The 26306-nt window shown below is 43.7% G+C and overlaps 1 protein-coding gene across 1 annotated transcript in view; it reads right to left on the bottom strand.

The window, feature by feature from the left end:
• Nucleotides 1–2101: 2101 nt before the first annotated feature.
• The window catches only part of LOC110517265 (oxysterol-binding protein-related protein 10), an 89523-nt gene continuing 65318 nt past the window's right edge, over nucleotides 2102–26306 (bottom strand). Inside the window, exons 8-13 of the mRNA XM_036971323.2 lie at nucleotides 16522–16674; nucleotides 13961–14456; nucleotides 9174–9360; nucleotides 7524–7706; nucleotides 4645–4798; nucleotides 2102–4268 (exon numbers count right to left, since the gene is read on the bottom strand). Of these exons, the coding sequence (XP_036827218.1) occupies nucleotides 4176–4268; nucleotides 4645–4798; nucleotides 7524–7706; nucleotides 9174–9360; nucleotides 13961–14456; nucleotides 16522–16674 (1266 nt within the window). The 3' untranslated portion in view covers nucleotides 2102–4175. The remainder of the gene's footprint in view (nucleotides 4269–4644; nucleotides 4799–7523; nucleotides 7707–9173; nucleotides 9361–13960; nucleotides 14457–16521; nucleotides 16675–26306) is intronic.

Below are 26306 nucleotides of genomic sequence, written 5' to 3'. Positions count from 1 at the left end.
GAGAGTAGAGTGCTAAGCACAACCTCCCTGACCCAGTCTGTAAAACCTCCATGTTTCAAGCAGACCACCATAGTCCCTGTGCCCAGGAATGCCAAGGTAACCTGTCTAAATGACTATCGCCCCGAAGCACTCGCATCTGTAGCCATGAAATGCTTTTGAAGGCTGACTCACATCAACACCATCATCCCAGACACCCTGGACCCACTCCAATTAGCATACCGCCACAACAGATGACGCACTCCACACTGCCATTTCCCACCTGGACAAAAGGAACACCGATGTGAGAATGCTGTTCATTGACGTTCAACACCATTGTGCCCTTCAAGCTCATCACTAAACTAAGGACCATGGGATTAAACTCTCTCTGTAACTGGATCCTGGACTAGGCAACATGCAGCAAGTCTGGAACCAACAGGACACTGAATAGCTTGGGGCTATAAGACTGCTAAATAGTTTATCATCTATCCCATTGCCTAGTCACTTTATCCCTACCTATATTTACAAATCTACCCCTGCACATGGACTCAGTACTAGTACCCCGTCCTGTGCAACCTGGTCCTGGACTTTCTGACGGGCCGCCCCCAGGTGGTGAAGGTAAGAAACATCTCCACCCCACTGATCCTCAACACTGGGGCCCCACAAGGGTGTGTTCTCAGCCCTCTCCTGTACTCCCTGTTTACCCATGACTGTGTGGCCATGCACGCCTCCAACTCAATTGTCAAGTTTGCAGACACTATATTGGTAGGCTTGACTACCAACAACGACGAGACGGCCAACAGGGAGGAGGTGAGGGCCCTCGGAATGTGGTGTCAGGAAAATAACCTCCTCGGCGTACACATCACGGACAAACTGAAATGGTCCACCCACACAGACAGCGTGGTGAAGGCACAACAGCGCCTCTTCAACCTCGTCACCTACAACACTCACAAACTTTTACAGATGTACAATCGAGAGCATCCTGTCGGGCTGTATCACTGCCTGGTATGGCAACTGCTCCGCCCACAACCGTAAGGCTCTCCTGAGGGTAGTGAGGTCTGCACAACGCATCACCGGGGGCAAACTACCTGCCCTCCAGGACACCTACACCACCCGATGTCACAGGAAGGCCAAAAAGATAATCAAGGACGAGCCACTGTCTGTTCACCCCGCTATCATCCAGAAGGCGAGGTCAGTACAGGTGCATCAAAGCTGGGAGCGAGACTGAAAAACAGCTTCTATCTCAAGGCCATCAGACTGTTAAACAGCCATCACTAACATTGAGTGGCTGCTGCCAACATACAGACTCAAATCTCTGGCCAATTTAATACATTTAATAAAGGTATCACTAGTCACTTTAAATAACGCCACTTTAATAATGTCTACATATCCTACATTACTCATCTCATATGTATATACTGTATTCTTTACCATCTACTGTATCTTGCCTATGCCGCACGGCCATCGCTCACCATATATTTATATGTACATATTCTTTTCCTTTGCATTTGTGTGTATAAGTCAGTCATTGTGAATTTGTTAGATTATTTGTTAGATATTACTGCACTGTCGGAACTAGAAGCACAAGCATTTCGCTACACTCGCATTAACGTCTGCTAACCATGTGTATGTGACCAATAAAATTGGATTCGATACATTCCTTGTGTTATTATTTTTCTATTTATTCCTTGGACTCTTATAATTTTCTCTGCATTGTTGGGAAGGGCCCGTAAGTAAACGTTTGACTGTGTCACGGCCATGTGCTTGTTGCTGTGGATCATTAGTAACAGTAAAAAAAGACTTGTAGGCTAATTCAATATTTATGGAACGATTGTAACAGTTGGAACCCAACGAATGGCACAATACTTGGCTGTGTCATCACAGTATTGCCGGAACTGACCAGGATATAGCCTACTATTGTACACTTCTCTCTCTTACTATTCTATCTTCCAACATTACCTTGTGTTAAAGAACTGAATGTGGCAATTTTCTGAATGACTCAAACCACAGTTCTTTCTTCCGTGCATAAACCTGTTTTTTATGATTCATAAACACTTTCCTAACCCTAAATAATCTACAAGATCTGAGTATTCTTAAATCGACCAATTGGTGCTGAAACTGAGACAAATATTCATATATTTAGATGGTTTTATTTCAATGATCCCTAACATTCTGTTCTCTCAACATATTCTATTGAGTCTTTCGACAAAATGCAAACTAAAAGGCACACCGTATTTAAAGGGATGGCTAATGTATTGAAAACCCTATTGAATGAAAACTCCACAAGAAAATATGTTGGCCAGGAAGTGGGATGGTAATTCAGCAGTTTCATTTATTCAGCGCGTGCAAGGGAACCACACCTGCAAAGCCCGGTAGGCACTTTCATAAGGTAAGTCGGGAATACCAACTATTGAGAAGTGCGTAGGAAAGGCGTGCGTGAGAAATGCGCAATTTCTTAAAGTTGGAATCGGGCCCTTCTCCAAATGACTCAGCTGCAAGAAACTGGACAGCTACTTTTCATCCCTGCTGATTTTCTCATTTGGACTGCAAGGAGATCCTGACGTTAATAGAGACACCATGATAGTACTACAATGTAACGCTGCAAGACACACAGTCTATAGTCATGGATGGTTGAAATTACTTCACAACCAGAGAATATAGATCACTATCACTATAATCTAGATCACTATTCTAAGACTAAAATATGGAGCAAACTAAAAACAAAGATGTTCCATTAGTTGTTTGGCTGAATAATAAATATAATAAAGGCAATCAGATACAGCACATTTGGAAGTATTCCGACCCCTTTTTCCACATTACATTTCCAGTCTCATTACAAAGGGTCTGAATACTTATGTTTTTTAAATATTTTTAATACAATTGCAAACATAAAAAATAAAAAATTTTTTTGCTTTGTCGTTATGGGGTGTTGTGTGTAGATCGATGAGGAAATTTTATTTAATCAATTTTAGAATAAGGCTGTAACATTTGTTCCATTACAGCCTTATTTTAAAATGGATCAACATAATAAATAAAAAAATCCATCAATCTACACCCCGTAACGACAAAGCAAAAACAGCTATTTTTGCAAATTGTGGAGAAAGTCAAGGGGTCTGAATACTTTCCGAATGCACTGTATAATAGTATTTAACTAAATATATACACAGTATATACTGTACGTCAGTTAGTACATTTTGTGAAAATGTAAACGTATAATAGCTATGCATGACCCAAAACATCCCCTCTACCACCACCACCACTGTACCTCATATCCTGTCAACAATATAATTCAGAAGGACATCTGGAGAGACGGTGCCCCTCTGTGAGAATGTGGTTGTGTCTTCCTGTGCACCTCATCCATATTCAATGCAGAGGCAGACCACTGAGATATTAGCATGAGGAGTTTGTGAGCTGGGTACAGCCCCAGCTTAATTATGTGACATCAATGCCAACCTAAGGACACGTCCCTGGAAGGAGGAAAGACCCCACCGGGAGATGGACAGTCCGACACGCCGTTGGAACCTAAAGAAAAAACGGTGACGGTGTGGTATTACGACCGCAATAAGTGGGGAAGAGAGTGATGGGAAATCTGTTTGCATGGAAGAGCTGAGGCAGACAGCTCCGTTCAGGAATGGTCGAAACTCCTTCCAAAGGTCGGGATGGGATAAGGATGGGTGGAATGGAAAAGTGGTAGGAAATCGCCTACTTCTAGTCATCAGCATTTGTTAAAAAAAGGATGGGGAACTCATGTAACACAAACACATCTCTGCCATGATCACGGTTGTATTCCACCAACACTGCAATGGACTCCTCCTGATTCCATCTGCATTCTTCTACCATTGCATTCTGATGCTGCATGACAAATAAAGGCGATTGGACCAAAATGGACCATGTACGTGTCAACACAACTGGTACAAAATACCGGTGGCAAATCATATCATACTGTGCATTTGCAAAAAATATTGCCTTGGGCAAAGTGAAAAATCGAAATGCTCTACCTTGAACACTATAAAAAAAAAATCTATATTTGTCCCGCCCCCACCCTCGTAGTTCAAGTGGAAACCACTTTGGCACCTTGATCCACATGAGTGTGTCCTTTGTCCATGTCATTAAGAGTCAGTATCTCAGGTCCCAATAGAGAGTGGCATCACTCCCTCAATACTGCTGTTCCGTCATTATCCTTCCCCTGGCCTAGCCCCTCATTTAGGGGGATAGAGGCACTCTGTTAGAGCAGTCTGTTTCTTGTGCCAGTGAGATTTCCACAGAGTATTGTGGTAGATCCAGCCTTCTCCCTAAAAGGTAAGAACAGAGACACAAAAACCAGATGAGCATCCGTGGTTAAATTGAGCCGGATTCACCTGGAGCCGGGCTCCTGCACCTTGGGACAAAGCACCCTTAGTGGAGGTACCAACAACCAGATGTATCCGGTTTTCAGGGATAGAGCTCATTCAACCTTGCTCCCTTTTCCGCTGAAAACCGGATGTGGGACCTCCGCTCAGGCGTTATCTTTCAGGTTAGGTCAAAGAGCCGAGCTCCAGCACTTCATGGGTCCAGAGAGACAAGCAGGGTAAAAAGTCAGATAAAAGGTATGATCAACCAAGGTAAGGGATACGATTGAACATATAGTTTTATATTTAACCCCGGCTCAACCTCCTTCTGGAACGGTACCTTTTTGCTGAAATATGTGGGTGTCCAGGGCAAGTTATCCGCAGCTCTCTGCCTCTCCTCCCTTCTCTGGCGCTCCTCTAGGCGATGCTTGTGTTCCGTGGCCTCGTCCATGTTCCCCTCCTTCAGTGACTTGGTGACATGCTGCCATAACCGCCTACACAGACACATAAACAAAATGTATATAATTGGGTATCACGAGCCCAAGAGTGGACAGAGCATGACATTCCATTCCAAGACCTACAGATTCTGTAATTGACAGAACGTTCAACCAATCACAGAACAAACTGCTCTTCCCCATCATCCTGTTACAACTCTGAATGCGCTGCTAGTTGTCAGCAGACCCTTTTTAAGGTCATCAGAACCAAAGGACAACTAAACCCATTTCTTCACTGTATTAAAACTGTTGGACTCTTGACGTGTTGATATAACCTGGAAATATATATACTGAACAAAAATATAAACACAACATGCAACAATTTCAAAGATTTTACTGAGTTACAGTTCATATAAGGAAATCACTTAATTGAAATAAATTCGTTAGGCCCTAATCGATGGATTTCACATGACTGGGAATACAGATAGATATGCATCTGTTGGTTACAGATGCCTTAAAAGGAAGGGGTGTGGATCCCAAACATGCTCAATGTGTGAGATGTTTGGTGAGTATGCAGGCCATGGAAGAACTGGGACATTTTCAGCTTCCAGGACTTGTGTACAAAAGATCCTTGCTTACATGGGGCCATGCATTATCATGCTGAAACATGAGGTGATGGTGGCAGATTATTGGCACGACAATGGGCCTCAAGAACTTGTCATGTTATCTCTGTGCATTCAAATTGCAATCAATAAAATGCAATTTTGTTCGTTGTCCATAGTTTATGCCTGCCTGCCCATACCATAATTTCACAGCCACCATGGGCCACTCTGTTCACTGCGTTGACATCAGCAAACTGCTCGCCCACGCAATGCCATACACGTGGTCTGCGGTTGTGAAGCCGGTTGGAAGTACCGTCATATTCTCTAAAACGACTTTGGAGGCAGCTTATCGTAGAGAAATTAACATTCAATTCTCAGGCAACAGCTCTGGTGGACATTCCTGCAGCCTGCAGTCCAATTGCACGCTCTGTGGCACTGCAGATTTTAGAGTAGTGCACCTGTGTAATGATCATGCTGTTTAATCAGCTTTTTGATATGCCATACCTGTCAGGAGGATGGATTATCTTGGCAAAGGAGAAATGCTCACTAACAGGGACGTAAACATTTGAGAGAAATGAGCTTTTTGTGCATATGGAACATATCTGGGATCTTTTATTCCAGCTCATTAAACATGGGACCAACACTTTACATGTTGCGTTTATATTTGTGTTCAGTGTACATTGTGATACTTTTCCTCATGTTATTAAAAGGTATAATGTGGATTTTATAACATAAAATGTCTGGACTTTAATCATGGTCAAATTTGGACTCCACAGACTACGTATTTCATCTTAGCGATTGTTTTTCTTTATCAAAACATTCTGTGAACACTTATGAGGAAATCTCAGGTTCTTCTCATATGAGCAATAAATGTGTTTTGCTCCCCGGATCAACTGGGCGGTCCCAATGACATTGTCTGTCCGTTAGAGCCCGCCTTCTCAAAGAACCCCTATAAATTAGAGGTCTTACTAAACAGAAATCAGATCAGGTGCCGAAGGGCGAGGACACATCATTGGAAAATATGACCCTATCTTCTTGGAAACCACACGCAGATCAAGGAAGCCTTATCCAACTCAGACAGAACAATCCCCTAACAGGAACTCTGCTGAAACCGAAAAATGGTTCACTCATTACGAACCACAGTCTTCAACGCACTCAAAAGGGGAACTGAATCAAAATTATATTGCAGCCGAGTGCCTTAAAACACTATCCGTTTGGACTGAACAAACTGAAAACTGAACTGAGAGAGAAAGGGAGCCTATGCTTGAGCTCCGAAGAGGGCCTTCTTCGACCGAAAGCGCCAAACACCAGGACCCCTGACTGACCGTTTTTCCCTGTGTGCCGCTCTATCACAACAGAAACTCAATTGAACCAGATGACAATTACATTCAAGTAAATACCTCATTGCATTGACGCTGTGTCTGTGTAAAAGTGGTGGCAGTAACTGATTATTGTAAGTCTGACAGCCTAGCCAAGCCCACTGGCGACTCCTGGTGGATGAACCTATAATTTCACAGTTGTGAGGTTCTCATTATTTCCCTCTGAGTTGATAAGACCATCTCGCCCTTAAAAGTCTGGTGAATGTATGTACTGTAGTATTTTCTGAGTTCAAGGGCGGAAGTTCATGTATGTGCAGATTCTCACCTCGATAACGGTGTTGTATTCCGTTAGCCTATAACCCTGTTAACTACCTCATTTTCCAGCTTCAGTCTAGGGAATAAAGACGACTTTCAGAATGAGAATATAGTAACAGACGTTTTAAGACTTTTGTTGATATAGGATTGGTGCAACGGTTCAGGGTAACTACTGATAGAGTTAATTAAAAGGGACATCTCTATGTAAAAACCCTTAACGTTGCTCCAAATGAAGTACTAAACATTCAATCAATTCATTATTCCAGTAATTAGTCAATAAATGATCTTGAATATCCACAGCCAGCAAAAAACACACATAGGTAACAAGATGGCTACTATAACGGCTACTGTTCAGTATACACCATAGCAAAAAAACATTTTAAAACTTTCTGAAACGGAAAACAAAAATGTATATTTCTTATTGGACAAGTCCGGATAGTCCCTCCTCGTTTCAGTCCTGTTTACTTCTGTTTGGTGCCTAATGAACACGACCCTGGTCCACTAAGAAGGGACCGTAAATACAGCATTTTGGACCCAGGAGCATCTTACCTGGACTCATTCCGTCCCTGCTTTTCCACAGGCCGGAGCTTCTTCTTGATGATTGGCAGTTTGGTTGTGTCAATCACTTTGGTCTCCCCACTACTATAGGTAAACTCCAGGGTTCCGTTCCACTCCCCCTGGGCCTTGCACACAATAGTGTTGGTCGGATTGTGTTTGATCTCTGCAGTCACCCTGAGAGGAACATAGCAGCAATGTTCAGAAGATTCATTTTGTGGCAGCCCAACGTTGCTCAACATTACTCTTATGATATATTGTGCTGCCATAGTAATATTGAATTACAGTGAGGTCCAACAGTATTTGGACAGTGCTATGTTTATTTATTTATTTATTTAAATAAGAATAGAATGTTTGAAATGTATGTAACTTTCTCACTCATCATGATTCACAATTCACCCATGATTATCCGTCATCATGGTAGCATCCACATTCATGTAGAAGCGTCGAGAAACATATTATATTCTTATTTACAATAAAAGTGGCTCCAAAATTAGACGATGCATTATACGCCATGCATTTCTCGTCTGCTCAAAATAATCTGAAACGCAACCCAAAACAAACTGCAAATGCATCCAACAAGTTTATAGTCAGAAGCTTGATGTGGTCATTTGCATGTTGGAAATGTTGGACCAAATAACTTCACTGTTGACTACTTTAACACACATATAAGTGAATTTGTCCAAATACTTTTAGTACCCTAAAATAGGGGGCCTATGTACAAAAAGTGTTTATTAACGGTTTAACCCTAAAAGCACCAACAGGTGATTGGAACTGATGGCAAAATGACACTTTCTGTTAAACAGTAACACGTCTTATTTGATTCATCTTTCGTAACACAAGTGAATGGTTTCAATTGAATCCCCCAAAATAAGCATATCACTTAACACTTTCACACATATAGTCAAATCTGACGTTTAAAAATAGACAGGGTTTTTTGTATGCGTTTTCATGTTTTGAACAGTTGTTTTGATACATTTCATCCATAGCAACTTGCCATGAACATGTCTTTGTTATCCATTCAAAGCGTTGTGTTCCTGTGATACTCAGGAGGTTGAGAAATTGGCGATTGAGCTAATCTGACATAACGGTACAACCCTTAAACAGCCACCGATATATTAGCGATATGGACACTGGTGCTGTCAGACTTTTAGCTCTAACTTTGGGATGCTATGGGCTATCAACTCAGTTCCAAATGCACGCGAAAGATGAGACTCAACTTGGTGTAGAGACATCGACTGGAATCTAAATATGTATTTACATTTGGGTCCTCTTCGTTATACTAGTGGGTGCCACGTCCAAATCGACAATTTCCCAAATCTGGGGTGGCTCAATAACTATATAATTTTCAAGGTACATACATCTACCTATATTCCAAATGTGGTGCGTTAATCACAAACTTGTTTTTATTTTATATATTAAGTCCATATTTTCAGGGACCATGATTATACAAAAGAGAGATTATTTTTTGTTTTACACAGATATCATCCTTAAATGGTGTTTTTATGTCGGTAACTAGTTGCTTGACAAAAAATTTAACATGGATAATTAAAAAAGAGCATTCAAATAATCTCTCTCTCACACACACACACACACACACACACACACACACACACACACAGAGAGAGAGAGAGAGAGACCCACCTGTGTACCTTTCCTCCATAGAAAGGCTTGGTGTGGAATGTGACTGTGGCTGAGTAGCCGCTCTTGGCACAGTTGATGGTGACTTTGCCACCCAGCTCCACCCATGGCACGGTGAGGATGGAGCGGGCGTAGGCACAGGGCAGCGTGAAGACATACTCCTCGTCATGCTCCAGAAGGCATAAGGTCCCTGGGGAGCAGAGAGGGAAAGATCAGGGTCAGGTCAGGTCAGATAAAGGTCAGCATCTTACTGGTGCTGGTCTGGTCCCAGGCTGTTTCCGCTCTCTTGGAACCATTTGTACATGGTTGGTTAAGTTAAGACAATGAGTGACAACTGACAAGGAGTTGATATGATAGCGCAAACAGATTTTTTAGTACTCAAAATCTGCATTTGGATCTAACCCAGAAACGTACCCTTGCACCGTGTCTATAATGTAACAATAAGATGTTGGAGTCAGTAATTCAATCAAATGATTTAACTTGGTATGTGGCTCTTACTGATTTTCCTTTCAATTGGTTCTGTTCCTAATAGCCCATCACTAATCCAGATGAACCTTTAATAAAAATGTACAAGTTGTAGAGCACTGCAGAAGCTTTTGCAGAGACCACTAGGGAAATAAATGGCCACATCCTCTGCAAAATACAGTATTTCCATACCATAAATATATACATTCAGCCTCACTAACAACATCAATGGTGTGCATCATTAGCCAGGTTTCCCCCCCTCCTGTTACTCAGGAAGAACAGAGGACACCCACTGTGCACGACCCCACATCGCCCCATGCATTGATTTCTCTCCCTTTGTGATGTTCACAGTACCATCTTTTGGGATACGTGGACTGGATTCCCCATAAGGGAGGACATTAAAGTGAATGCACAACATCTCTTCACCTACGTCACCATACACAGCCTGTTGGGTCATAAGGTCATGGGACATATAGTACAAATGAGCATTCCCACCAGCCCCTGCTCTGTGGGTTGCCCATCTATTGCTTTCATGTCTTACTCGTAAAACCAATTATCTTCCACTGCAAAAACACCTATGGGGGTTATCACTTAACCCAAGAGCAAACTATAGGAAAGCATAGAAAATGGCATAAGCATCTATTCAACTCTATCGCCCTCTACTGTTAACTATTAGCTTTCATATTAGCAGTGCAATCTCCCTGAATGAAATCGGTTGGAGTTTGCAACCCTAATTACCACAGAACACCTGATTAAATGAATGTCATGCCTGTGGTCGTACATGTATTATTGCTAACTACTATAATTGAGTCAGTAGAGAAATCATGTGGAAGTTCATCCCATGACTGCCTGGCATATACTCTTTTGGCTATATTACAAGTGAGGAAAAAATGTATTTCGCAATCGATCCTTCTCCCCGACCCTCTGGTCTTACCCTGTCCACCTCTCCATACTGTGTATGCAATGTACTGTACTGTACTGTCCAATGTCACTGAATTAATACTGTCTTTGGTTGAAAGGCATAAAAGGCACAAAAATCGAGCATTTACAAACCTCACATTGACCCACCGTGCTGTCCATGACAACCCACAGCCACCGCAAATCACAGCAGGACAAGATAGTATCTGATACATGCTTACTGTACTCTCTTCTCCACCAAATATCATCTTACTCAGCACCAAGCAACTAAATATCGGCCGCTCAAAAAAGTTTTATCTTTTCATTAGAGGAAGATTCCAAACCTCACAGCCCTCTAAATGTGAGAGGGTCACCGTCGTGCTTCGAAAGCAATCCCACGGTGAACACACAAATCCTGTGGTATGATTCACCAGTTATTAAAAAAAGGTACGTCAAACATTTTCCTGGCATGGACAAATAACGAACGAAGTTCAGGAATTTTTGTGGGAATTCAGGTAATCAATTTATTGTAAAATGTCAAAACGTTTTCTTAGAATGCACTCATATATACATTTTCTAATGGTATCAAGGTTTAAAAAAATATATTTTGTGTAAAAATAAAATTATAAGTGCCTAATTTGCATAAATACATTGGGAGTATTTGCATATATGAAACATTAACATAAAGTGGTGGAAAAGGACTTCAACCACCAAAAACTTGCCCTGCCTAGGCACCTCAAACTCAACTATTGGACTTCAAAGCCTGTTCCGCTCCGTTTTTTCATGGTTGCCCTCTAATCAGGAACTAATTTAGACCTGGGACACCAGATTGGTGCAATTAATTATCAGGTAGAACAGAAAACCAGCAGGCTCCGGACCTTGCCGGGTAAGAGTTGAATACCCCTGGCCTAGGTCTACCTGCACTCACCTGCGCTGTCTAGACAGCCTCATTAATTACTGTTGTTGTCATGTTCTGTTGCATAATTCAACAAGTGTGTCACAGCAGCCTTCACTTTGGCTCCCCCTCCTGGCCAGCTCAGGCATTCAGCGTTGCCGTCCTATTAGCTGATGCCGAACCTACTCCTGGCAAACGCCCTTCACTCATCAACCCTGGACTTGTCTCATCATCATTACACACACCTGGTTCCAATCCCCACTCTATCACTATATTACACTCCCTCTGCCATTTGTCTTTGTCGGTCATTGCAAATGTTACTTGTTTTCCTGAGAGGAATCTCTCTTACTATTTCCTGAGTACTTTATATTTTGTACTTTGGGTTCACCCTGTGCCTTTTTGTTTATGAAGATATATTTTGAGCACAACAGTGCTTGGGTTTCGTCCCGCTTTGATCTATGGTGCTTAAATATATTCAGTAGTTCTATACCTGTGACTGCCTCCTGCCTACTCCTCTCTACACCAGTGACAGTGTGCCAATAGCAAGATAGAGGATTGGATTGGCTCTAGATTACACCTCTCTATACATACTTTACACTGTTTGTGAAATCAGAAATAATATCACTATAATCAGTGTTCATTTTCGGAAGTTTTAATTTCAGTGCATCGAATTTGTAAACATTTAAAATGTATTAAAATGATTACTTTTTTCAATTCCACAACACCCATCAAAATAAAGCTGTCTATCCTCTCTTGTGATGTGTTAAATGACCCTGTGCATCTTTCTTTTGGTGTTTTTCAGAGTCAGTAGAAAGGCCTCTTTAGTGTCCTACGTTTTCATAACTGTGACCTTAATTGCCTACCGTCTGTAAGCTGTTAGTGTCTTAACGGCCGTTCCACAGGTGCATGTTCATTAATTGTTTAAGGTTCAGTGAACAAGCATGGATTTTTACGAATTATCTTCGAAAGACAGGGTCCTGAAAAAGGGACGTTTCTTTTTTTGCTGAGTTTATGATTTGAACTCAGTCATGTACGTACTTATGGTGTCAGCGTTTAACTTCTTATGGCTGGGGGGCAGTATTGAGTAGCTTGAATGAATAAGGTGCCCAGAGTAAACTGCCTGCTACTCAGGCCCAGAAGCTAAGATATGCATATTAGATTTTGGATAGAAAACACTCAAGTTTCTAAAACTGTTTGAATGATGTCTGTGAGTATAACAGAACTCATATGGAAGGCAAAAACCTGAAAAAAAAATCCAACCAGGAAGTGGGAAATCTGAGGTTTGTAGGTTTTCAAGTCTTTGCCTATCCAATATACAGTGTAAAATTTGGTCCGATTGCACTTCCTACGGCTTCCACTAGATGTCAACAGTCTTTGGAACCTTGTTTCAGGCTTCTACTGTGAAGGGGGAGCGAAAAGAGCTGTTTGACTAAGAAGTCTGGCAGAATGCCATGAGCTAAGTCATGCGAGCGGCCATGAGAGCAAGCTCTGTTCCTTTTTCTTTCTAAAGACAAAGGAATTGTCCGGTTGTAACATTATTGAAGATGTATGTTAAAAACATCCTAAAGATTGATTCTATCCATCGTTTGACATGTTTCTACGAACTGTAATATAACTTTTTTGACTTTTCGTCGGGACTAAGTGCCTGCGCCTCATGAATTTGGATTTGTGAACTAAACGCGCAAACAAAAAGGAGGTATTTGGACATAAATGATGGACTTTATCAAACAAAACAAACATTTATTGTGGAACTGGGATTCCTGGGAGTGCATTCCGATGAAGATCATCAAAGGTAAGTGAATATTTATAATGCTATTTATGACATCTGTTGACTCCACAACCTGGCAGGTATCTGTATGGCTTGTTTCGGTGCCTGAGCGCTGGACTCAGATTATTGCATGGTGTGCTTTTCCCGTAAAGCTTTTTTGAAATCTGATACAGCGGTTGCATTAAGGAGAAGTATATCTTTAATTCCATGTAAAACACTTGTATTTTCATCAACATTTATGTATTTCTGTAAATTGATGTGGCTCTCTGCAAGATCACCAGATGTTTTGGAAGCAAAACATTACTGAACATAATGCACCAATGTAAACTGAGATTTTTGGATATAAATATGAACTTTATCGAACAAAACATACATGTATTGTGTAACATGAAGTCCTATGAGTGTCTGATGAAGATCATCAAAGGTTAGTGATTCATTTTATCTCTATTTCTGCTTTTTGTGACTCCTCTCTTTGGCTGGAAAATTGGCTGTGTTTTTCTGTGACTAGGCACTGACCCTAACATAATCGCATGGTATGCTTTCGTCGTAAAGCCTTTTTGAAATCGGACACTGTGGTGGGATTAACAACAAGTTTATCTTTAAAATGGTGTATAATACTTGTATGTTTGAGGAATTTTAATTATGAGATTTCTGTTGTTTGAATTTGGCGCCCTGCACTTTCACTGGCTGTTGTCAAATCAATCACTTTAACGGGATTTCAGCCGTTAGAAGTTAACTGAGCCTCAACAAACCCAATTCACTCACCTTCCCCTATCATGGACACACCAATGGACATGCCCATGAACTTGCTTCTTGTCCACACATGGGTGTTGACACACATACTCCTCTCTGGGCACTCGCAGTAGAATCCTGAGACGGGCGGGTGGTGGGACACCTGCTCAGCCACGAAGCGAACCCGGTAACACTCAGTCCCCGATGGATCGTCCTGTTGTTTGGTGTTGTTGGGGCCCCTGGAGGCTGCTTCCCTGGGGCCCTGAGACTTGAGGGGCCTCACTCTGTCCCGAGGCACCTCCCAGGAACAGTGGAATGTCTCGCCCAGTGCCGGGTTGTAGGGCTTCTTGGCCACAGCTCCTTTGCGTCCCTCATGGAAGGCAGTAAGGTAGTACTCGACGAAGCGTACGATACGGTCCTCCGCTGTGGCTCCAGCCGTGATGGACAGGAACATGTCCGGGTGGGCCATGAAGTTAGCGTACATCTCCAGCAGGGAGCGCTTCTCCAGGATGAACGTGGGCAGCACCACCTGGTAAACAAGGCGGGAGGCAACCGTTAAACTACATGAGGGAGACACTTCACTAGATTGCTGGTAGGGAACAGCAATAAAGAGGCAGACTAGTCATAACTTAAACTAAAAGCTTTTTTTAGTGTCATTCCATTGCCGTTTTGATGCTATTGATGAATTTACTCAACTGAGCAGGCTAGTGAAATGTACATACCAGTACATAAACAAGGCATTCCTATTCATTCAGTGAACCGGTAAACATTGCATTGGCCATAGCAGCTCTAACATTCCAAGGGAAAACTACAGTGCCTTGCAAAAGTATTCATCCCCTTTGGCATTTTTCCTATTTTGTTGCATTACATCCTGTAATTTAAATGGATTTTTATTTGGATTTCATGTAATGGACATACACAAAATAGTCCAAATTGGTGAAGTAAAAATAAAAAATAACTTGTTTTAAAAAATAAATAAATATATTTTTTAAATACGAAAAGTGGTGTGTGCATATGTATTCACCCCTTTGCTATGAAGCCCCTAAATAAGATCTGGTGCAACAAATTACCTTCAGAAGTCACATAATTAGCTCAATAAAGTCCACCTGTGTGCAATCTAAGTGTCACATGATCTGTCACATGATCACAGTATATATACACACCTGTTCTGAAAGGCCCCAAAGACTGCAACAAGCAAGGGGCACCATGAAGACCAAGGAGCTCTCTCCAAACAGGTCAAGGACAAAGTTGTGGAGAAGTACAGATCAGGGTTGGGTTATAAAAAAAATATACAAAACTTTGAACATCCCAAGGAGCACCATTAAATCCATTAATTAAAAAAAATGAAATAATATGGCACCACAACAAACCTGCCAAGAGAGGGCCGCCCACCAAAACTCACGGATCAGGCAAGGAGGGCATTAATCAGAGAGGCAACAAAGAGACCAAAGATGACACTGGAGCTGCAAAACCCCAATCTCCGCTGTGGAGCATCTGTCCACTTTAAGGACCACTTTAAGCTGTACACTCCACAGAGCAAAGAATGGCCAGAAAAAAGCCATTGCTTAAATTAAAGAAAACAATAAGCAATAAGCAAACATGAAAACAATAAGCAAACATGTTTGGTGTTCGCGAAAAGGCATGTGGGAGACTCCACAAACATAGAGCTTTTTGGCAATCAAGGAAAATGCTGTCTGGTGCAAACCCAACACCTCTCACCACCCCGAGAATACCATCCCCACAATGAAGCATGGTGGCGGCAGCATCATGCTGTGGGGATATTTTTCATCGGCAGGGACTGGGAAACTGGTCAGAATTGAAGGAATGATGGATGGTGCTAAATACAGGGAAATTCTTGAGGGAAACCTGTTTCAGTCTTCAAGAGATTTGAGACTGGGACGGAGGTTCACTTTCCAGCAGGACAATGACCCTAAGCATACTGCTAAAGCAACTCTCGAGTAGTTTAAGGGGAAACATTTAAATGTCTTGGAATGGCCTAGTCAAAGCCCAGACCTCAATCCAATTGAGAATCTGTGGTATGACTTAAAGATTGCTGTATACCAGCGGAACCCATCTAACTTGAAGGAGCTGGAGCAGTTTTGCTCCAGCTCCCTCCAGTGGCTAGATTTGCTAAGCTTAGAGAGACATACCCCAAGAGACTTGCAGCTATAATTGCTGCAAAAGGTGGCTTTACAAAGTATTGACTTTGGGGGGGATGAATAGTTATGCACGCTCAAGTTCTGTTTTTTTTGTCTTATTTCTTGTTTGTTTCACCTCAAAAAATATTTAGCATCTTCAAAGTGGTCAGCATGTTGTGTAAATCAAATGATGCAAACCACCCAAAAAAATCTATTTTAATTCCAGGTTGTAAGGCAACAAAATAGGAAAAATGTCAAGGGGGTGAATACTTTCGCAAACCACTGTACGAAGAGAGCAGAGTGTTGGCTGTCTTAAAAATAAATCATGACATTCCTACATAATCTCTTCCGTGAACCAGTAGAAATACATAAATGTTGATGATATGGCCAGTGTGTTGGCCATACCAGCTCTAACATTCCAAGGAAAAGACATGAAGAGAGCGTCAGCTGTCTTACCCGGGTGAGGTCCATGCCCAGTTTGAGCTGGGAGAGGAGGTGCAGGATGATGCTCCGCTGGTCGTCCAACACTCCCAGGTCCTCCTCGTCATTGTCCTCCATGTCAGTCACCTCCTCACTGGGGCTGACGGCCTCCAACCCCGCTAGGTGCTGCTGAAACGACAAAGCCAACAACAATGACACAAGACTTAAGAGTGATCTGACATACAGTACCAGTCAAAAGTTTGGACACGCCTCCTCATTCAAGGGTTGTTCTTTTTACTATTGTCTTCATTGTAGAATAATAATGAAGTCATCAAAACTATAAAATAACACACATGGAATCAGGCAGCAACCAAAAAAGTGTTATGCAAATCAAAATGTATTTTATATTTGAGAATCTTCGAAGTAGCCACCCTTGACGACAGCTTTGCACACTCTTGGCATTCTCACAACCAACTTCCTGAGGGAGTCACCTGCAATGCATTTCAATTAACAGGTGTGCCTTGTTAAAAGTTAATTTGTGGAATTTCTTTTCTTCTTAATGCGTTTGAGCCAATCAGTTGTGTTGTAAAGGTAATTATGATGCAACTCTGATAGTGATACGATATGGATTACAATTATCATCCTGAATATTAAGCATATACTCACTGCATGTTACACACAGACACTCAAACATGCAAATTGGCTGGGTTATTATTTATTTGGACATCGCACATTATAGTCTCACTCTTATCCAGACATCATACACACTAAATCACATCCAATATCACACACATCAACCTACTCAGATGTACTACACAGATGACTACATTTTCTGTGGCATCGGCTCACAGGCAAGGGAATAAAACCAAATATTGCTACATTTGTATCAGACATTTGAAATCTCTAATTTTGACCGTCATAATGCCTCTTATGGCAGTAACTTCACAAGCACTAATTATGGTCAATTTGGAATAGTGTCTAGCCATGGTAATTGGTGAAATAAGTATAGCCAGTTATAATTGTAACGGTTTAGCAGATTATAAAAAAAGAAGATCTTTACATGGCTAAAAGAAAAGGAATATAACATACACTGTTTACAGGAAACTCACTCTACATCCTTAGATGAAGTTGCGTGGAAAAGGGTATGGGGTGGTGAATTAATTGTCTGTCGTGGACAAAGGAACCCTTTAAATACCAGGCAGGGAACACAACCAATTTAATAGTTCCATACACTCGTTCCATTTATCACTTCTATACATTTCCTTCCCTAGAATGACGGTTCAGCAACATGCAGGGGTTCAAGGTAATCCTCAGAGAATTTCCCTGAGAGTGCACTGATTCCTTACAACGGCTTAGTGCCTCCAGCACGGACTCACAATGCCTTCACAAGCCTTTGATATGGTGCAGTGAACGTGGACGGGGTTGTGTCCTCCATTTGTGTTCCAGCATTCAGCTGGTGGCGGATCCAATATAGGTTAAAGAAGAGCCCCAGTGCCTTCGATATCTCAAAGGCACAAAGCATAATATATAATGTAAGAAAGTGCTCTGTGGCCAACCAAAACTGTCTTCTTCTCCTCCTTCCTTCCTTCTCCCTCCTTTTTCACTCTCCCTGCCTTTTTATTTGCTTTTTTCTAACCATGTACAGTATGCATATGCATCTGACACGTGACAGACCGCAATGAAAAGTGTGGGACAGAATACGGTTCTGCAAATTGCAGCCTGTGTGATGCATTATACAAACAGAATGAACCATTCCTTGGCAAATGCATACATGACTCAGTCAGATATCAGGAGCTTTATACTACTTGTGTGGAGAAGAGAGCACAGAGGTACTCCTAGAGCGACATAGCGGAGCGAGAAGAGAGCACAGAGGTACTCCTAGAGCGACATAGCGGAGCGAGAACAGAGCACAGAGGTACTCCTAGAGCGACATAGCGGAGCGAGAAGAGAGCACAAAGTTACTCCTAGAGTGACATAGCGGAGCGAGAAGAGAGCACAGAGGTACTCCTAGAGCGACATAGCGGAGCGAGAAGAGAGCACAGAGGTACTCCTAGAGCGACACAGCAGAGCGAGAAGAGAGCACAAAGTTACTCCTAGAGCGACATAGCGGAGCGAGAAGAGAGCACAGTGGTACTCCTAGAGCGACATAGCGGAGCGAGAAGAGAGCACAAAGTTACTCCTAGAGCGACATAGCGGAGCGAGAAGAGAGCACAGAGGTACTCCTAGAGCGACATAGCGGAGCGAGAAGAGAGCACAGAGGTACTCCTAGAGCGACACAGCAGAGCGAGAAGAAAGCACAGAGGTACTCCTAGAGCGACATAGCGGAGCGAGAACAGAGCACAGAGGTACTCCTAGAGCGACATAGCGGAGCGAGAACAGAGCACAGAGGTACTCCTAGAGCGACATAGCGGAGCGAGAAGAGAGCACAAAGTTACTCCTAGAGCGACATAGCGGAGCGAGAAGAGACCACAGAGGTACTCCTAGAGCGACATAGCGGAGCGAGAAGAGAGCACAGAGGTACTCCTACAGCGACACAGCAGAGCGAGAAGAAAGCACAGAGGTACTCCTAGAGCGACATAGCGGAGCGAGAAGAGAGCACAGAGGTACTCCTAGAGCGGCGGAGCGAGAAGAGAGCACAGAGGTACTCCTAGAGCGACATAGCGGAGCGAGAAGAGAGCACAGAGGTACTCCTAGAGCGACATAGCGGAGCGAGAACAGAGCACAGAGGTACTCCTAGAGCGACATAGCGGAGCGAGAAGAGAGCACAAAGTTACTCCTAGAGCGACATAGCGGAGCGAGAAGAGAGCACAGAGGTACTCCTAGAGCGACATAGCGGAGCGAGAAGAGAGCACAGAGGTACTCCTAGAGCGACACAGCAGAGCGAGAAGAAAGCACAGAGGTACTCCTAGAGCGACATAGCGGAGCGAGAAGAGAGCACAGAGGTACTCCTAGAGCGGCGGAGCGAGAAGAGAGCACAGAGGTACTCCTAGAGCGACATAGCGGAGCGAGAAGAGAGCACAGAGGTACTCCTAGAGCGACATAGCGGAGCGAGAAGAGAGCACAGAGGTACTCCTAGAGCGACATAGCGGAGCGAGAAGAGAGCACAGAGGTACTCCTAGAGCGACACAGCAGAGCGAGAAGAAAGCACAGAGGTACTCCTAGAGCGACATAGCGGAGCGAGAACAGAGCACAGAGGTACTCCTAGAGCGACATAGCGGAGCGAGAACAGAGCACAGAGGTACTCCTAGAGCGACATAGCGGAGCGAGAAGAGAGCACAAAGTTACTCCTAGAGCGACACAGCAGAGCGAGAAGAAAGCACAGAGGTACTCCTAGAGCGACATAGCGGAGCGAGAAGAGAGCACAGAGGTACTCCTAGAGCGGCGGAGCGAGAAGAGAGCACAGAGGTACTCCTAGAGCGACATAGCGGAGCGAGAAGAGAGCACAGAGGTACTCCTAGAGCGACATAGCGGAGCGAGAAGAGAGCACAGAGGTACTCCTAGAGCGACATAGCGGAGCGAGAAGAGAGCACAGAGGTACTCCTAGAGCGACACAGCAGAGCGAGAAGAAAGCACAGAGGTACTCCTAGAGCGACATAGCGGAGCGAGAACAGAGCACAGAGGTACTCCTAGAGCGACATAGCGGAGCGAGAACAGAGCACAGAGGTACTCCTAGAGCGACATAGCGGAGCGAGAAGAGAGCACAAAGTTACTCCTAGAGCGACATAGCGGAGCGAGAAGAGACCACAGAGGTACTCCTAGAGCGACATAGCGGAGCGAGAAGAGAGCACAGAGGTACTCCTACAGCGACACAGCAGAGCGAGAAGAAAGCACAGAGGTACTCCTAGAGCGACATAGCGGAGCGAGAAGAGAGCACAGAGGTACTCCTAGAGCGGCGGAGCGAGAAGAGAGCACAGAGGTACTCCTAGAGCGACATAGCGGAGCGAGAAGAGAGCACAGAGGTACTCCTAGAGCGACATAGCGGAGCGAGAACAGAGCACAGAGGTACTCCTAGAGCGACATAGCGGAGCGAGAAGAGAGCACAAAGTTACTCCTAGAGCGACATAGCGGAGCGAGAAGAGAGCACAGAGGTACTCCTAGAGCGACATAGCGGAGCGAGAAGAGAGCACAGAGGTACTCCTAGAGCGACACAGCAGAGCGAGAAGAAAGCACAGAGGTACTCCTAGAGCGACATAGCGGAGCGAGAAGAGAGCACAGAGGTACTCCTAGAGCGGCGGAGCGAGAAGAGAGCACAGAGGTACTCCTAGAGCGACATAGCGGAGCGAGAAGAGAGCACAGAGGTACTCCTAGAGCGACATAGCGGAGCGAGAAGAGAGCACAGAGGTACTCCTAGAGCGACATAGCGGAGCGAGAAGAGAGCACAGAGGTACTCCTAGAGCGACATGGCGGAGCGAGAAGAGAGGAGATAAAGAAACAGAGGGAGCAAAGAGAGAAATCACCAGGAGGAATCTGCCTTTCTGTCACCTGAATATTTCATTCCATGCAAAGACACACACACACAGTCCCAGGAGGTAGCATGCCCCAGAAGCAGAGGGATATAAATAGCTAGAAAGAGGAAAAAGAAGGAGGTGGGAGGTCTGTTGCGATTCACACTCACTAATTTAAAAAAAAACGGCTCTTAATAATGAGCGGAAATTCCTTGAGAGGCCAACTCAGTTCTACCTCTATCCATTGAGTCATGCAAGCAGGTCTACTCTCCTCAACATTGTCGACATGACATGTCGCTAGCCTCTGTTATTGTACAACAGAAACAGCCAAAGCATTCAGCTAGATAGGAATACCTTGTTGGCCGCCAATACCACTTGACTACCAGGTCACTAAATGTGTCCACTTGTTTTCATGGAATTGGGGTTTGGCACAAAGTCTTCAGGGTTTCTGCCTTCACTGTTTTAGGGTCTGACAGTTGGTCAAACTACAGAGGGATAGATAGCTCAGCAAAAGCACTTCACGGCATGGCTCATCAACTTCTATCCACAGCATTGATTTTTACCAGTGCAACAAACGAAACGAAAAAAAAGGACTGCATTCTGCGGTCAAATGGAGGCAGAGTAGACACTCCATTGGTCAATATCACAGAGACAGGCAAACTCATGTGTCAGGATCAAGGCTCATGTCACAATCTATTTCAACAACGACCAGTAAAACAATAAAATGCTATTTGAAAGAAACACACTGAGCGTCACTCTCCGTTCCATAAAACGGCTTTCAAAAGGGGTGCCACAAAATGTGCAAAGCACAGAATTAGCTCTTGCTGCACTCTCTTTTACCTCAAAACACATCTATCCCCCTCGGGCATACTAAATACACACACAGTCTAACTTGAAACACCCTCGCTTACGTTGCGGGGCAGAGAAGACACCGGCTTGCTCTCAGTACAGCTGGATCTCATCTCCGGTATGCTGTTTGTGTATGGATGAAAGACGCGCCGATCACAGACACACAGTTCCACGCCAGGTGTCCACAATGTCCTGCTACAGTGTTTCTACCCACCGCCGTCACTGTTGCAGAAAGGTACGACTACAAAAGACAACTAAAAAAGTATCCGGAACACAATGCTACCGTTAAAATGATGTTCAGTTAAAGCTCCTTCAGCCGTCTCCTCATGCCATTTGTAGAGAGAGCCTTTATATAGTGCTGAGAGGCTCGTTCTGCCGAAATAACTTTGTGCAGATGCAGAGTTGTCCGGCTGGAGAGAGACATGCGCTGTGTGTTGGTGGTGGAGGTTGTAAACACCCTAGTCCAGTGCGTGTCGAGGAGAGCAGCGTGAAAGTAATGGCTCTGGCTCTGGCTCTGGCTCTCTCTCTCTCTCTCTCTCTCTCTCTCTCTCTCTCTCTCTCTCTCTCTCTCTCTCTCTCTCTCTCTCTCTCTCTCTCTCTCTCTCTCTCTCTCTCTCTCTCTCTCTCTCTCTCTCTCTCTCTCTCTCTCTCTCTCTCTCTCTCTCTCTCTCTCTCTCTCTCTCTCTCTCTCTCTCTCTCTCTCTCTCTCTCTCTCTCTCTCTCTCTCTCTCTCTCTCTCTCTCTCTCTCTCTCTCTCTCTCTCTCTCTCTCTCTCTCTCTCTCTCTCTCTCTCTCTCTCTCTCTCTCTCTGAGACCCTGTGACGTGGCCCATTCCCTCCATCCACCTCATCCCTCGTGTTTCCCTACGCTTCCATCCTCTCATCCTTACTCCTCCTCTCCTGGCTGTCACACGATGGTGTGGCTCAGCCGGCTTAATTTGGCAGCTCTGGAGACCCCATCAGCCCTGGTTCTGCAGGCGCTACTGTAGGGTGGGTGGCTGGCTTTCAAACAACACCATCTCTATCGCTCTTTCACACTCTTTATTTAGCACTTTCACTCTTTTTCTTTCTCTCTCATTTCGCCAACTTTTTTTTCCCGTCCCACAGTATGTCATTGAACACTGCAGGTCTTTTTCATTCATCCTTCCTCTCTCTCCTCATTCACCACACTGTTTTCTTATCACACGTTCACTCTTCTTAACTAGCTCCCTCTTCTGTTACACCCCCCCCCCCTCTCTCTTTGCACTCTCCCTCTCTTAAGGCGTCAGGGGAGTGTGTGGGCGGATAGCTGGGATAGGGGAAAGTCTGGTCATGCTCTCACTTCAAAGGCAAACTCTTTCTTCCACTTGACTTGAGCAGATTAACCTTTTAGGTCCATTCAACATCCACCTTCATCCCTATCCTCTTCCTCCTCATCCTCCACTTCTCCGCCAAATGTCATGACATCCCCCTGTTCCTCTGTCGCTGCTCCCCTCCCTCGCTCATTCCTTCCGCAAATACTGACCTTTTTGATATAATGGAAGTGTCCTCGTTTCACCTTCTCAGCACACAACTAGCCCAGGCACTTTTCTCCCCTCTGTTCCCCTTTGTTTCACATGCTGGAAAAGTCACTAAATTAGTTATTAGGTCTTTGGAAACGCAGTGAGATGTCAACTTTGTTGTGGTAAATGACATTTGATTTTCTTGTGTGTTCAGTCAGCCGAAACAACATCTTCATTAGTTCTGAGCCATTTATTTTTTGTTGTTGTCTCTGAATGGCTCGCTTAAACAGCTGCTTCCGTTTCTACGAATTTCAAACAAAAAGGAGGTAAACACCCGGAACTTTTCTCCGATAACAACCTAGATAATAATGTCAACTCCGGGAGTAGAATCACCAGAGGCATCGTCAGAGAACGGATCAGCCTCGGAGCCCTCGACAGACACACCGAGAACTCCAGTTCATACTGTGCTGTCTCGCTCTGTTTGGATATTGACAGATAAAACAGAAGCCGTGGGGTTTCACACCCTGGCACGTTGATCAGCACAGGCGGAAAAGAGCTGCGCTGTCTGCCTCTCCAACACTGTTAAATATCCATAGAGAGGACCTGGATCAGATCGGAGCTCCTCAAGGCCCGTATTTATACTGATCTCGGATCAGGTCCCCCCCTGATGTCCTTACACCCTCTCTGGTCTTGGCCATTGTGGAGAGGTTGGAGTCTGTTTGATTGAGTGTGTGGACAGGTGTCTTTTATACAGGTAACGAGTTCAAACAGGTGCAGTTAATACAGGTAATGAGTGGAGAACAGGAGGACTTCTTAAAGAAAAACTAACAGGTCTGTGAGAGCCAGAATTCTTACTGGTTGGTAGGTGATCAAATACTTATGTCATGCAATGAAATGCAAATTAATTACTTAAAAATCATACAATGTGATTTTCTGTCTCTCACAGTTGAAGTGTACCTATGATAACAATTACAGACCTCTAAATGCTTTGTTAGTAGGAAAACCTGAAAAATCGGCAGTGTATCAAATACTTGTTCTCCCCACTGTATATGGCCTGAACACAGACTTCCCCAAATTTATGTCTGACATGACTTTATTATTTAATCAACTTCCTCAAGGGACTTGGGTTTATAGCAGGATATTTTGACTGTACTGTGGGTCAACTGAATAAATCATCAACTGCTCTAGTCTCGAATCATAGAGCCTGAAATACTCTTAGAAGCATTTGTGATTCATCTGATTTAGTAGACGTTATGGAGAGAGCTACACTACATGGCCAAAAGTATGTGGACACCCATTCAAAGTAGTGTATTCGGCTATTTCAGCCACACCCGTTGCTGACAGGTGTATAAAAAACATTGGCAGTAGAATGGCCTTTACTGAAGAGCTCAGTGACTTTCAACGTGGCACCGTCATAGGATGGCACCTATCCAACAAGTCAGTTCGTCAAATATCTGCCCTGCTAGAGCTGCCCCAGTCAACTGTTTGTGCTGTTATTGTGAAGTGGAAATGTCTAGAAGCAACAATGGCTCAACCGCAAAATGGTAGGCCACACAAGCTCACAGACCAGAACCGGCGAGTGCTGGAGCACGTAGCATGTAAAAATCGTCTGTCCTCGTTTGCAACATTCACTTCCAAGTTCCAAACTGCCTCTGGAAGCAACACCAGCACAATAACTTTGTCTGGAGCTTAATGAATTGGGTTTCCATGGCTGAGCAGCCGCACATGCCAAGTGTGGGCTGGAGTTGTGTAATGCTCGCCGCCATTGGACTCTGGAGCAGTGGAAACGCGTTTCCTGCAGTGATGAATCACGCTTCACCATCTTGCAATACGACAGACGAATCTGGGTTTGGCGGATGCCAGGAAAATGCTACCTGCCCGAATGCATGGTTTGGGCTAGACCCCTTAGTTCCAGGGAAAGACAATATATTTTTATTCTGAACCAACAGTGGCAGTTAACACAAATGGTAAGCTATCAGAAAGAATTCCTATCGGTAGGGGCTGTCGTCAAGGCTGTCCTTTATCTCCTGCTCTGTTCTCATTTGTCATATACAGTAACCACTGGCTGAGCCAATAAGGTCTAGTAATAACATCAGGGGCGTCTATGTGAGTGACAAAGAGCATAGAATTTCATTATTTGCTGATGATGTGCCTTTATATATGTCTAAACCAGAGACCTCTGTCACTGCAGTAATGGACGTCATATCTGAATGTGGTAACCTGTCAGGGTACAAAATTAATGTGGATATATCCATGGCTTTACCTTTGAATATCCCCTCTACAGTCAAACGACATCTCCATTCCATTCCAAATCTTAAAGACCTGTTCACTTCAAATGATATGCCTTTGCTCACAAAGATTAAACAGGACCTGGTGCACTCCCAAACTCTCTTTTTGGCAAGATTAAGGTGGTCAATGTCAACAATATATAAATATATCTGGAACAATAAGAAACCTAAAACCAAATTGACCAAACTAATTAAGCCTAAGGATTTAGGAGGGGTCTCTGCCAAATCTGCAACTATATTACTGGTCTGCTCAAATCAAGCATATGATTAGTTGGTTCCTCGACAGGCTCAACTCACTTTGGGTTGGGATGGAATCAATAACATGTCACCCAAGACCAATAGCTTCCTTACCATTTATTAATAGCTTTGATAAGATTCAGGCCTTATCTGACAATTTTACAGTACATGATACACTCTTAGCTTGGAAAGATGCAAGGAGACACTTGCAGATTCCAGACCATATACAGCATCACTCTGGTCACCGATTTCCCGTAATCGTGACTTCCCCCCCCACACATAAGGAGTAATGGACTTTTGGACTGGAAGATAAAGGGTATTGCTGACCTTACGCCTTTATTTACTCAGGACACTCTTAAATCGTTCCAACAAATAAAAACGGATTTTGACTTACCTACTGTAACAAAAACTTTTTTTAAGTACCTACAATTTAGACACTTCATAGAGGGTCAGAAGAAAGTGGATAAACTACGTTTTCAAATGACTGAAGTTGGAAAAACGAGTTAACGAATCTTACTGTTT

The sequence above is a fragment of the Oncorhynchus mykiss genome, chromosome 30, assembly GCF_057628025.1.
Source record: "Oncorhynchus mykiss isolate SJ-2025 chromosome 30, ASM5762802v1, whole genome shotgun sequence".
NCBI lineage: Eukaryota > Metazoa > Chordata > Actinopteri > Salmoniformes > Salmonidae > Oncorhynchus > Oncorhynchus mykiss.
This window is presented reverse-complemented; position numbering and strand designations above follow the sequence as displayed.